The following is a 13,099-nucleotide window of genomic DNA, read 5'->3' on the forward strand; positions in this document are numbered from 1 at the left end:
GTCATGAAAAAATTGTCAGGGTGTAAATTTAAGTCATGCCTTTGATCAAGTCATGTGTGTTTTTCAGTTCTTTAGAGCTCAATATGAGAAAGCTGTGCAGAACACAATACTTCAGCACAGAACTTCCATTTAAACATGTCCATCAAGTCCCAAACTTGATTTTTATGTATAAAAGCAGCTTCCCAGAGGAAATTTCCCTTATTGAAAGCTTCAAAATGACACAGCTGCTTTTACGAAGAAACAGCTACTTTCATCCACCATGAAACACACCTGCAGCTACTTGCAATGAAACCTCTCCAGTGACTGGAATCCTGTCAGCATTAAACACCAGACACACAAATTATTAAGAGTGCATAGCCCTGAACAGAAAGAGTAAGGACTGAACAATGCACTGGAGTAAATAAACTCACCTTGAAACCCAGATCAACATTTACTCATGAGACAAACCTCTGAAGGGTCTGGTTTTACTATCATGAGTAAATTGCCACTTTGTTCCTGGTAGATGTACAAGAGTTGGGAATAGATCCCATTCTCGGGGAACAGGGGTTTCAAAGGAGACAATACTCAGGGGAACAACAGCAAAACAAACAAGAAACCCTTTGAGGCAAGATCTCCAAAGGCTGCTGTCGCTACGTCCTCCAAAGGAAAAAGGCTGTTTCTGAAAGATCAAGTTCACTGAGAACTAAGTTACGAGAAGCAGAGGCACTGAGATCAGTCGTGGTGGTGTTTCATTCTTAGGTGAGGATGACGTAGATTAGAATGCAGAATCTCACCCTGCACTACAGCTTTCACAGGAACTTCTCCAGTAAAAAAAATAGATTGCGTGATGGTAGAATATGACTAGAAACCAGATGGAAACTACCCCCTCACAGTTTTTAAGTCTAAAGAACGTCAGACAGACCCTTCTACTTCCAACAGGCTTGCTACCTCCTAATTACACTTCACAAAGTCTGTCACTGTCTTCTAATTATACATGGGGGGGCAGGGGGCAAGAAATCTGCAGGGAACAAGGTACCATTTAGAGACCCAAATTAATCTGCTCTCACACAGTGCACAGGAACAAGGGTGGGGGCCTAAACCTTCAGTTCCAAGTTTTCTAGGGTTCTTCTATCCAAAATAAGTGAATATATCTCTTTATGAAGAAATGGAATTTCTTCATAAATGGAAAAGAAGAAATGGAATTTATGAAGAAATGGAAGTTTTTAGTACTTTTGCTAAAAGTCTACTGGCAGCTTTACCTGAGGCATCAGCAAAATCAACAACTAAAAAGCCTATCACCTGAAAGTTTCTCAGAAATTTACAGTACTTATAATAGCTAAGGAGTTAATGACAGCTATAATCAGTGTTCAACCTGCTAGATTTTGTACATGAAGATCATTCTAGATGCAAGAAATAAGGGCCATCTTTATATACCTATGGTATTTAAGTTAGCTAAATTAAGATCTTTCAGTCACTTGCCAGAATCCCAAGACTGCAGAAGTTAATCCTGACAATGGTTCATACTTCAGGTGATTAATTTCGCCTACCTTTCTAACAACACATTCTGCTGATTAATAATGAAGTCTGCTCTGGGTCACAACCAAGTAGGATAGACACCACAACTCCAAAAGTGTATTAAAAAATATAGACAGCTACGGTGTTCTCTTCTAGTGATTTCTGAATTGTACCAGTTCCCGTCAGAAGCGGGGGTACTGTGGCTTCTCAGCATCCTGACCTGCCTCAGGCTCAGGAACCGAGCAAGCTGCTTACCTGGGTACTGCATACCATACTGCTGCTGAGGCTGAGCCTGCGGCTGCTGGGCAGGGTAACCAGGCTGTTGGTACTGCTGATACATCTGACCTATGGATTAAAAACGTATTTAGTTGAAGGCCAGCACCCTAGCTATGTTACAAACACACAATGAACAACATCCTAACAACTCAAAATCACAGAAACAAACTCTCTTACAACATGTAAAAATGTCTTTTCAAGAAACCTGAACATGGTGGGTGAAGTTTGAATATATGTGTTCCACCTGAGTGTTAGCTGTAGCAGTTACCAACTGAAATCCATCTACAGATTTTAGCTTCTGAACCATGCTGTTCTAAAAATTAAATGCTGCTTGTCTATCTCCAACTGAATAAATAGTTCTAATTCAGCACATGAGACCATTTCACATGTTCAGAAGATGCCAGAAGACATGCATCTTAATCAGCGCCACTCTAGTGGGTAACAGAGGAGGACTCTTTGAGCATCTGGATAACTGCTCCAGAACTTGCATGGTAAATTAAAGTACTTCAAAAGTTTAACATGTCCTCGGATTGTCTGTTTATATTAGATTTTTAAGACCATTTCTGCATTGAAGCACTATAAGCAGAGTAGTACATTATTTATTCTGACCACATCTTCCAGAAAAGTCACTGGTCTCTCAGTATCTGACTTGCTGTAAGCCAGGTTTTCGTAAAGAGAGCTGGGGCATACACCCTAAAGCAGAAATAAGATCATTCTTAAGCTTGGGTATTCCAATTCAGTGTGAAGTTTTCCTAAACTCACTGCTCCGAACTTCTTGGCGAGAAGAGGCAGAATATTGGTTCAGACTTCACCTATAGGCCTTGTTCAGGCTTTATGCTTCTGCCCTTTTTCAATTTAGTTAACAGGAACAGTCACAGAACAAAAGCAATTATCTGTCACAATTAAAGCTTCGCTGAGCTGGAGCAGACATGGAAACTTCACCGTTACTCTAGCAACTTCAAGCATTACCCTACTGCTATTCATTCTGCAAAAAGCAGCATGGGTATAAATACACTGTAAAGCCTATCTTCTAAACTGCACCAAGACAAATGCAACTCAGCTCTGCTCCAAGTCCTCCCAGACCCTGTGCACACTGCTTTAAAAGAACTCTGTGTTTCTTTTTTTCCTCTGCCTTACTTGCAGCTTGAAAGCAACAGTGATATGCAGATTGACTCCTATCAACGGTATCTTACATTCACACTAAAGTGATCAAAATATTATTTGGTATGCAGCTATTGTGTGATGAAGAGAGTGCTAAACACAAGGCTTGAAAGAATTTAAGCCTGTTAGCTTGATAATTAAGAATGAGAGACTCAGAAAGCATGTTTTCTGTTGCTTAAACTCAGCTGTGAAGAGGATGTTCTGGGAGAAGCAGCAAGAGGCTGCCTGTCTCAGGTTACCTACAGGCTAAGGTACCACACTGGCACCTGCTGGACTCTCCGAGTAAAGTGCTGTGAAAGACAGCCCTGCTCTAACACTCTGTCACAGCAGGGAGCTTTTCCAAACCTGGGAAGGCTGCCTGTCTTCACCAGGGTAGAAGCTTTAGTGAGGACCAGAGAATTGTCCCAGTGTCGTTGTTACAGCCATGACGGCAGTCAGGGATCCAGTTGGTGCTTAAATACAGAGTTTTCCCCTCTCACTGGAGTTCTACTCTGAAGCCAAGATGAGCTACAGCATCAGTGTCTGGTTTTGTACTTAAGCAGCACTTAACTGCAGTCAAGGATCTGCCAGCATTTACCATTGTTCCTGTGCACTGACAACAGCCGTTTTAGCCTGATTCAGAAAAAAAGACAAATAGGTGTATTCACACAATATTCTCTTCCCTAGAGATCATGAAGTGCTTACAAGAACGAACTTCGCACCCATTTCAGCAAACACTAAAAAAGCATTCACATCTGTACAGAACTGGTTCTGTTCAGTGAGCGTATTTAGTGGTACAAAAGCACAGGCATGCAGGATGAGACAGCACTACGCTGAAATGTCTTTTTCAGTATCATCTATTTGCCAAAATGCCATTAAAAAAAAAATCCCTGGTATAACCAAAATGATTGTCACATGATGGGCATCACCTTTTTACTTGTATCCTCAAAACAGAATCATAGAATCATAAAATAGTTAGGGTTGGAAAGAACCTTAAGATCATCTAGTTCCAACCCCCCTGCTGTGGGCAGGGACAACTCACACTAAACCACATCACCCAAGGCTCTGCCCAGCCTGGCCTTGAACACTGCCAGGGATGGAGCATTCACAACTTCCTTGGGCAACTCATTCCAGTGCCTCAACACCCTTAAAGAACTTCTTCCTTACACCCAATCTAAACTTCCCCTGTTTAAGTTTTAATCCGTTACCCCTTGTCCTATCACTACAGTCCCTAATGAAGAGTCCTTCCCCAGCATCCCTATAGGCCCCCTTCAGATACTGGAAGGCTGCTATGAGGTCTCCACACAGCCTTTTCCAGGCTGAACAGCCCCAACTTTCTCAGCCTGTCTTCATAGAGGAGGTGCTCCAGTCCCCTCATCATCCTCGTGGCCCTCCTCTGGACTTGTTCCAACAGTACCATGTCCTTTTTATGTTGAGGACACCACAACTGCACACAATACTCCAAGTGAGGTCTCACAAGAGCAGAGTAGAGTGGCAGGATTACCTCCTTCGACCTGCTGTTCATGCTCCTTTTGATTACAGTTGGCTTTCTGGGCTGCGAGCTCACACTGCTGGCTCATATTAAGCTTCTCCTTGACCAACATTCCCAAGTCCTTCTCTGCAGGGCTGCTCTGAATCTCTTCTCTGCCCAACCTGTAGCTGTGCCTGGGATTGCTCCGACCCAGGTGTAGGACCTTGCAGCTGACACGGTTAAACTTCATGAGGTTGGCATCAGCCCACCTCACAAGCATGTCAAGGTCCCTCTGGATGGCATTCCTTCCCTCCAGTGTATCAACCAAACCACACAGCTTGGTGTCATTGGCAAACTTGCTGAGGGCACACTCAATCCCACTGTCCATGTCACTGACAAAGATGTTGAACAAGACCGGTCCCAACACCAATCCCTGAGGAACACCACTCGTTACTGGTCTCCAGCTGGACATTGAGCCACAACTCTTTGCGTGTGGCCATCCAGTCAGCTCTTTATCCACCGAGTGGTCCATCTATCAAATTGATGTCTCTCCAATATAGAGACAAGGATGTCATGCGGGACAGTGTCGAATGCTTTACACAAGTTTAGGTGGGTAACATCCACTGCACTACCCCTGTTCAACAGTTCTGCAGCCCCATCATAGAAGGCCACCAAATTGGTCAGGCAGGATTTCCCCTTAGTGAAGCCATGCTGGCTGTCACCAAGTACCTTGTTGATTTTCATGTGCCTTAGCATGCCTTCCAGGAGAATCTGCTCCAAGATTTTGCCAGGCACAGACGTGAAACTGACTGGGCTGTAGTTCCCTGGGTCATCCATTTTCTCCTTCTTGAAAATGGGGGTTGTATTTCCCTTTTTCCAGTCATCAGGAACTTCACCTGACTGCCATGGTTTTTCAAATATGATGGCTTAGCAACTTCATTTGCCGGCTCCTTCAGGACCTGTGGATGGATTTCATCAGGTCCCATGGACTTCTGCACATTCAGGTTCTTAAGATGGTCTTGAACCAAATGCTCTCCTATAGTAGGCCTACGGTCTTCATTCTCACAGTCCCTGCGTCTCCCTTCCTAGGCTTGGGTGGTGTGGTCAGAGCATTTGCCAGTGAAGACTGAGGCAAAGAAGTCATTAAGAACCCCAGCCTTCTCCAAATCCAGGGTAGCCAGTTCTCCTGATAGCTTCCGAAGAAGGCCCACATTGTCACTAGTCTGTCTTTTATTTGCAATGTAACTACAGAATCTCTTCCTGTTATCTGTCACATCCTTAGCCAAGTTTAATTCTAACTGGGCCTTAGGTTTCCTAACCTGGTCCCTAGCTCCCCAGACAACATCCCTGTGTTTTCCCAGGCTGCCTGTCCTTGCTTCCACCTTTCGTAAGCCTCCTTTTTCTCTTGAAGTTTCCTCAGCAAACACTGGGAAGATGGGGCAGAAGCACAGCTTGGGGTATTTTGGGTTTTTCAGAAGTGAACTAGTATTTTAAAACTAGTTTATAACAAGAACATGTTCTGTTGAAAACCAGACCAGCCTGCTGAAAACCTGACCATCAAAACTTAGCCAAAGATCTGTCTGGGCCATGGTCCTGCACTGGTTCTTATGGGACAGCACAGGTCCCCAAATTACCACTGGACTGTGGTGCTATCAGTGAAATATGGAAAGCTACTCCCTGTTTCAAAGTAAAGTCTTTACACTTTGGGTAAAAGCAACTTAGTTAATTAAAAATCAAACCTCAGGTTGATAATTACACACATATTACACAGCTTTGGTAAGAGACCAGTATTTACCATGCACATAAAGGCACAGCATAAGCCCTGCCACTAGTATTGCTGATGAACAAAGTGCAATAATGACTTCTGATCTCTTCAAGAACCGAACCTATTTTATTCATAGTGTGAATCTAATCAATACTTAACGTATTCAGTGGCAATAATAAGGACTGCATAAGCTGCAGACCAAAACCTTCACAATTATTGCAGTTGTACGTTTACCTAAAAATAAAAAAGGACTTGGGCAAAGGCATAGCACAGTTCAGTGTTTAAAAATACAAACAGAAAAAAAAAAAAAGCACTCTACTTTCCTCAACCCAAGTTCAGAAAATCATTATATCTACTCTGAAACATGAGCCTTGACAACTTCTTTCCCAAGTACGGTGAGTTCTGCTGAAACAAGTATTTTTTCCCTTCCCTGATGCTAGCAGCCAGTCAGGATTCCAACCTAGTGCTGGTAGTGCTTTAGAGCATTTCATTTGTTTCAGTCTAGTTTAACATCGACACTTAAAACCTCGTACGTTACTGTACGGAAGTAAAAAGACTAAATTCATAAAATGCAAGTTCAGTAACTGAGGGCATATATTTTTTTAATATTAAGTTTTCTTGTTACTGACAGAAGAACTGTATCTTTAAGCTACAAAGACGTCTCTTGATGTTTCTTCATATCACCTGAATAATTTATACAGAAGCAAGGAAAAAAAAAAAAAGGAAAAAAAAACCACAAAAGCTGAAAGCAGCAAAATAAGTGTTTTATAAGCTTTACTGCAACCAACAGCATTCATGCCTGCTTAAATATTATCTGTAACTAAGAATTGTTCAAATGCTCTGCAACAATGTCAGAATGTTACAGTGCCCTTCAGCCAACACATTCCAAGTGACTGTGGATACCGTGATCCTCCTCAGTAATGCCTCTCAAGTGTCTCAGCATTATCTCAGTACAGAAAGCATCAAAGGGCTGCAACTTGTTTCTACACTAGCACAGAAACAACTTTACATTGTACTTCATACCGAGGTAGAAATACCAAAGTCATTACACAGACAGTTTCCTCCAAAACTATGCAGACCTGAAGGCTAAGTGCTCTTCAGAAAGATCAGTAGAACAATGATGCCCAAACATTGCAAACCTCTGAACAGGTTTATTTTTAGAAGAAAAAAAAAAGTGTAAAAGGGCATAGTATAAAGGAATCTGCACACCAGAGTTAAGACCTTAAGCCTTAAAGGAGAGCCAGCTGAGGCTCTCAAGGGTTACACAGAAAAACTATAAAGCAGTGAGATAGTCACAAGCTTTAACCTGACTAGCCCAGAGCTGTACATAATAAAGAAGCAATGAAATAGTGGCTCTGGTTTGTTAGACAGAAATTAAGAGTAAACAACATTTTTAATTCACAGAAGGCAAGCCAACAAACTCAGCTGAGTAAAAGCTTCATTCAGCACACAGAGCATGACAGGACCTACGATCTTCAGCTGTATCGTGCAGCCTATATAAATCTGACTTACAGTAAAGTAAGCACAGATACAAGTAGAAAACAGTACCACGAAAATCCTCTTCGCCTCACATCACCTACCTTTACATAAAGCTGTTGCTCCATCTGCTGTTTCTATGCTGAACAGCACTTCAGGAAAAAAGCTTTTCTGCCGATTGGAACAGATGATTTTGTAGTTTGGTATTGACTTTGGGCTGCTAATACGAAGTTATAACTGCTGATCCCTCAGATTCAGACACCATCATTCATGCGTTACACAGCAGAAAACATGATCCTTACCTTCCACCTGACCAGTCTGTGGCTGTGTGCCAGGGTAGGGTGGCTGGTGTGTCTGAACCCCAGGTGGGTGGGCTGCAGAAGAGGAAGAAGCAATGCTGTCTGGTGTTCCCGATCTCTCTTCTGCAGGGGCACTGGGTGGTCCTAGAGGAGCAAGGACAACGTACAGCACTTCAAACTAACAGAGTTTGAATTAAAACTCTTGCACAAGACCATTCCTTTGCAAAGTTTTTAACCTTTTTTTTCAGTTTTCCATAGATTTCCATCTGAGAGTCACACCCAAGCTAGAACTCCACATATATTTGCAAAACCTAAACTCTCCTGTGAATATATGGGGGGGAATTTTCAACCTGTCTTTAGACAACTCAGATTTCATCTTTCCAAGAAACCTGACCCATCTGTGGGATAAACCCCTCCATAACATGCTTCTTCCACTGCTTCAGGCATTAACCTTGCATATGTCCACTGAAGACTTGCTATGTTTGGACAGCACATGCACCTACGTACCTATTCTTTCTCATCTGGACCAAAGGTGAAAGGCTGTGTGAAACTGTTCAAATGCACTAGAGTTTTACTGTGGTCCACACAGATCTTCCCAGCTCCTAGCTATATGAATGCTACCTATGAGATGCTACTTTAAAATACATGCCTAAAGTTAAGCACAAGCATTAGAATTGCTGCAAGTTCACTTTTAAGAAGCCATTAATTGTGTTTGCATGGTACCCTTATCAGGGAGAAAAGGAATCAAATCTGCCTACTTCTGGTTTTGCCTTTATATACATAACTGCAGGATTATAGCTTTAGAAACGGGATTTCTTATATCCTGCTTAATCCTCTGCGAAGCTCTTTGTACATTTGAAGCATGGTCAAGCCCACTCAATCAGAAAAATTTATGGAGACACATAAACATTGAAGCTGTGATTGAAGCATGAAGTGACACTGAGGCTTTATAACAAGACAAAACCACTCCTTCAACAGTAAGCTCCAGTTTTACGCTAGTTGTACTGAATGCTGTACTCCATCACTTCATTGTTCAGAGACAACCCAGTGTAAGTTATCAAAAAACATCAAACCTTTACCTGGTTTGTGAAATAACTGTGTTGTGACAATACAAAATACGTGCCATGGAGGAACATCATACAATAGGCCTGATCCACAGACCAGTACTCCAACTTGAAGACAGCCACTCTGTCTGTGGGTACAGCTTTGGATCCTGCACAGCTGCAATCACACAGTGCAGTTCCTTTCCTACCACCACACACTTTTGCCAAGGCAGCTATACTGCAGAAAAAAGCTCCAGTTGCTATTCCTTTACCCACCTGCATTGTCACTTCATACATCACATAAAATTTACTTGCCCTAAAGTTGAGAGTACATCCCATTAGCTAAAAGCAGTTTTATCTTCAGGTTTCAATGCTACACTGAACTTTGCCAGACCCCCAGATTCTGTGAAAAATCACTTCTCTATATTCTGCATCACTCCCAATTATATTCTACATTGCTTTTTTAACTTCAGTTATCCTGTCTTGACTGCATTGTTTAGTATAATCAGTTTTTCTATGTTTAGCATTCTACTACTAGGTAGGGCCAGCAGCCATGCAGCTCTTCAAGAATAAATACAGTTCAGACAAGTATACCATTCCTTTTTGTTAACAGTAAAGAAGTGAACACTATTTACTTTTGAAATGGAACAGAGAAAAGGCAGGGTCATACAAAACATTCCAACTGACCCACACAGCAAAACACAAGCCAAGAAAATGAACTGTAAGGTCAAACCTAAAGCAGAGCAGTGGATACTCTTTTCTTATCACTGGCAGATACCAGTTAACTTAGTCTACACAATAAATTTAAATAAGTATTTATATTTTTTTAGTAAAATAAGTAAGCCATTTTCTACTCCAAGCTAAAGCACACTGCTAAAAACAAAAGCAGTATTTCAACATTTTCTATACACAAGTGAGCAAACACATTTATAACACCTTAACATACCAAGTTTTGGAATTCTGAGAAGAAATAGCAAATACTGAAGACAGCTCAATATATCCAAAATAAGATGCTTTGTTACAAATCAAGATTCGAGTCACTGATTACAAACAGGTTTTGCTTTCCTTTTTGTAAGACATATTCTTACCTGACACCTGATCATCTGTCAAGCCAAATGCTGACATGACATTCTTGCTGATTTCATCCTGGTTCTTCAGCGGATCAAATGCAGACATGCTTGCTGCTATGACTTGAGTAGATGGCTTAACACTAGAGTCAGCAGCAGCAGGCTTTTCTTCCCTGCCATCTACAGCATCTACAAAACAAAATGCCCCATTATTAATTCCCAAGATCTGAAATACAATCATATGTATGCACTGTACTACAGCAACTTTGAATTGCATAGTTTGGGGGGGTGAGGAATATTTTAATTTTTGAAATTCTTATGTTAATAAAACAGTGATGAATCAGTGTTGTATCTCAAAATGTGCTGAATCAGAGAGTTTAAGTTTCATTACACAGTTACTTGAAGATACACTGACACTGCGGAGTATCTTGTATCACTCTCAATTCAAAGATACAAGTTTCCTGCTTCAAACATATTGTTGTGGTACATCCTGCCTACAGAGAATTCAAAATTAAGATAACTTATAGTATAGGTTCCAGTTTATTATAGGAAGCTGTTTTTCTTCTGTCCCCTTCTCCCTGAATTCTTTCTAAACTGACAGGTAAAATTTATCATTTTGCAATTGTACGGCTAGCAGTGAAGCACTCAAGAACCCTCTTACATAGCAGGTGCCACTTTTTCTCTTAAAAACAAGTGCAGACAGGGTTTAGACTGGCTAGCTTTGTTTACACTCTAAAATACAAAAGCAGCATTTCCTAAAAGAAAGGTTGGAGTTCTTGATTTGCCTCTTTACTCAGAATGCTGTACTCCACGACTTTGTGTGATTATTTTCTGTGCCCAGACTACCCAGAATCTGTAGCTAAGCACACAGAGGTACAGTTTTTACAGTACAACACCCCTAAGCTAGGAGATCAGCGCCTCCTAACTGGGAGAATCCTTTCCCATTCTGCTCTCTCCCTATAAGCCTTTCCCATCCCTACCTACACACTTGTGCTTCTTACCCTGAGACAGCTATGAACTCAAAATATGTGGATTCAATTTCCTAACCTGGCAAAGAAAGTAGATATAATTTTCGCTGAATTCACTTTTTACTGTTTTAGTGAATCAAACTCTCTCAGCAACATGACAAGATAAGCACCACAGCTAGCCCAGAGTAAGCACTGGGAGTGCTAAGCTAGGAGCAAGAACTATTCAGGAACAAGCTATTAATTCAGCTCAAAGGTCTCTCAAAATGTTGTGACTCAAAAGTGTTAGTTAAAGCCTTTTCATACACAGCACAGAAACTCAAGACTTTAGTTTTATTCCCAAATTAGCTTAGTGTTTTACTCCAGGTAATTTGTATAAAAATTCTGTCTCTCAAATAGAAAGCATTAAAAATTATGTTCTGAACCATCAAGCAACAACTACAAATTATCACAACCAATATTCAAGACTCCATTTTTTACTTTGTTAAACAGCACCCAACTCTGCAAATCAAACCAAACAATGCTTTGCCAGGCTACCTACCACTGTCAGGCAGGTTAGTGGAAAGGCCTGGTTCAGCTGGTGGTTCTAAACAGTCCAGTAAACGATTGACTTTATTGCGAAGTTCTATCAGCTCTCGACGCAGGTGTTTCACCTGATTAGATTCTAGGGGTCTTGGTTGTCCATTCACTGCAAAACAGCAATTAGATAAATTTAAGTCTGCAGTAATATTTTGAAATCCAGTTAAAAAAAAAATAAAAATCCCAACTTTTACTTGCTTGTAGCATCATCATCCTCCGTGGAGTTTAAAGTGACAAACTTTAAAGTTTAGTCAACACAGATTGAACTCATTCTGGAGTTTACAGTTCCTTTAATATTATCTCAGTTCAACATAATCCCCAGTACCAGAACTGCAGAGTAAAGTCTTCTGCATTGTTTCCTCATTTCCAGGAACATACCCTGACCAATACAAATATCATACTTGGTTGTGGAAAGCTGTCCCTTTAGAAAGTGCCTTTAGAATTAAGGTAAACACAACTGCTGCAGTTCATGAATAAGGTCAGTGTCCAAGTTAATAGCTGCTTGCTATTCCTTGGAACTATATGCTAATTTACCAATAGTAGCTTGAAAATAAAGGACTATTTTATACAAAGGCTGACAGATAAATATTGAAGTCTATTCAGCTTTAAGCAATTAATGTTAGTTTTTAGCAGTGGACTAGTAACACTGCAGAATGACCATCATCTTAGATTTCTCATGCACCTGTGAAGAAAACATCACAAATGCTAGAGTGGGGTTAACATGGAAAATAACATTAAGAAAAAAAACACTATGTCTGTGTTATGGTTGGCAGTGATGAAATTATTACAAGCAGGGCAAGGGCAATGAAGAGAGACTTCAGGGCCCTGGGACGGCTGGTTAGAGGGTCTGGAGCGCAAGTGTTGTTTGCCTCCATACCCGTTACAAGCAAAGGTGAAGAGATAAACAGGAAGAGACTGCAGATTAATGTATGGCCACAGGACTGGTGCCAAAGGCAGGGGTTTGGGTTTTTCAATCATAGGCTGCTATATGAGACACCTGGTTTGCTGGTGGCAGGTGAGATTCATCAGTCCCAGAGGGAGAGAAGGTTTCTGGGGCAGGAGTTAGCAGGGCTCACTGACAGGGCTTTAAACTAGGTAGGAAGGGGGAAGGGGAGATAACTGGGCCTGTTGGGGACAAGCCCAAGAGAAACATGCTAGGGCTTGAAGAATGGCAGACTAGGGAGAACTCTCAATCTATTGTTTCATTTGAGGGAAAGGGTAGTTGTTTAAACCCTGTCCTGCAGGGGAAAAAGGGTACCTGGGCAAGAGTTAGTAGAGCTCACTCACAGAGCTCTAGGTTAGATTTGAAGTGCGAGGGGGTTGTAGCTGGGTCTGAACTAGTGGGGCAATGTTCTAGTATGAATGAATACCAGAAGGCCTCCCACCTTCCAAGGGTGCCACTAGCGTGCTCTGTTCGCTCCCTGAAATGCCTGTACACCAATGCACACAGCATGGGGAATAAATAGGAGGAGTTAGAAGTCTGTGTGCGGTCTAAAGGTTATGACCTGGTGGCAATTACAGAGA

General features: G+C 41.5%; 2 protein-coding genes across 10 annotated transcripts in view; both read right to left on the reverse strand.

Moving 5' to 3' along the window:
* Window positions 1-13,099, reverse strand: part of NXPE3 (neurexophilin and PC-esterase domain family member 3) — a 480,868-nt gene that overhangs the window by 466,064 nt on the left and 1,705 nt on the right. The gene's annotated exons all lie outside the window — the stretch shown is intronic.
* TFG (trafficking from ER to golgi regulator) overlaps window positions 1-13,099 on the reverse strand; it is a 33,060-nt gene that overhangs the window by 1,131 nt on the left and 18,830 nt on the right. For 6 of the 9 annotated variants that reach the window (XM_062624807.1, XM_062624803.1, XM_062624802.1 and 3 more), the window contains 4 exons: window positions 11,538-11,684; window positions 10,053-10,220; window positions 7,925-8,065; window positions 1,750-1,839 (listed from right to left, as the gene is read on the reverse strand). In XM_062624807.1, coding sequence (XP_062480791.1) covers window positions 1,750-1,839; window positions 7,925-8,065; window positions 10,053-10,220; window positions 11,538-11,684 — 546 coding nt within the window. The remainder of the gene's footprint in view (window positions 1-1,749; window positions 1,840-7,924; window positions 8,066-10,052; window positions 10,221-11,537; window positions 11,685-13,099) is intronic. The other 3 variants (XM_062624805.1, XM_062624804.1, XM_062624806.1) reach the window with 2 other exon arrangements.

This window comes from Pezoporus occidentalis, unplaced genomic scaffold, assembly GCF_034315485.1.
Source record: "Pezoporus occidentalis ecotype Australia unplaced genomic scaffold, CSIRO_AGI_Poc_V1 ctg271, whole genome shotgun sequence".
Lineage (NCBI taxonomy): Eukaryota > Metazoa > Chordata > Aves > Psittaciformes > Psittacidae > Pezoporus > Pezoporus occidentalis.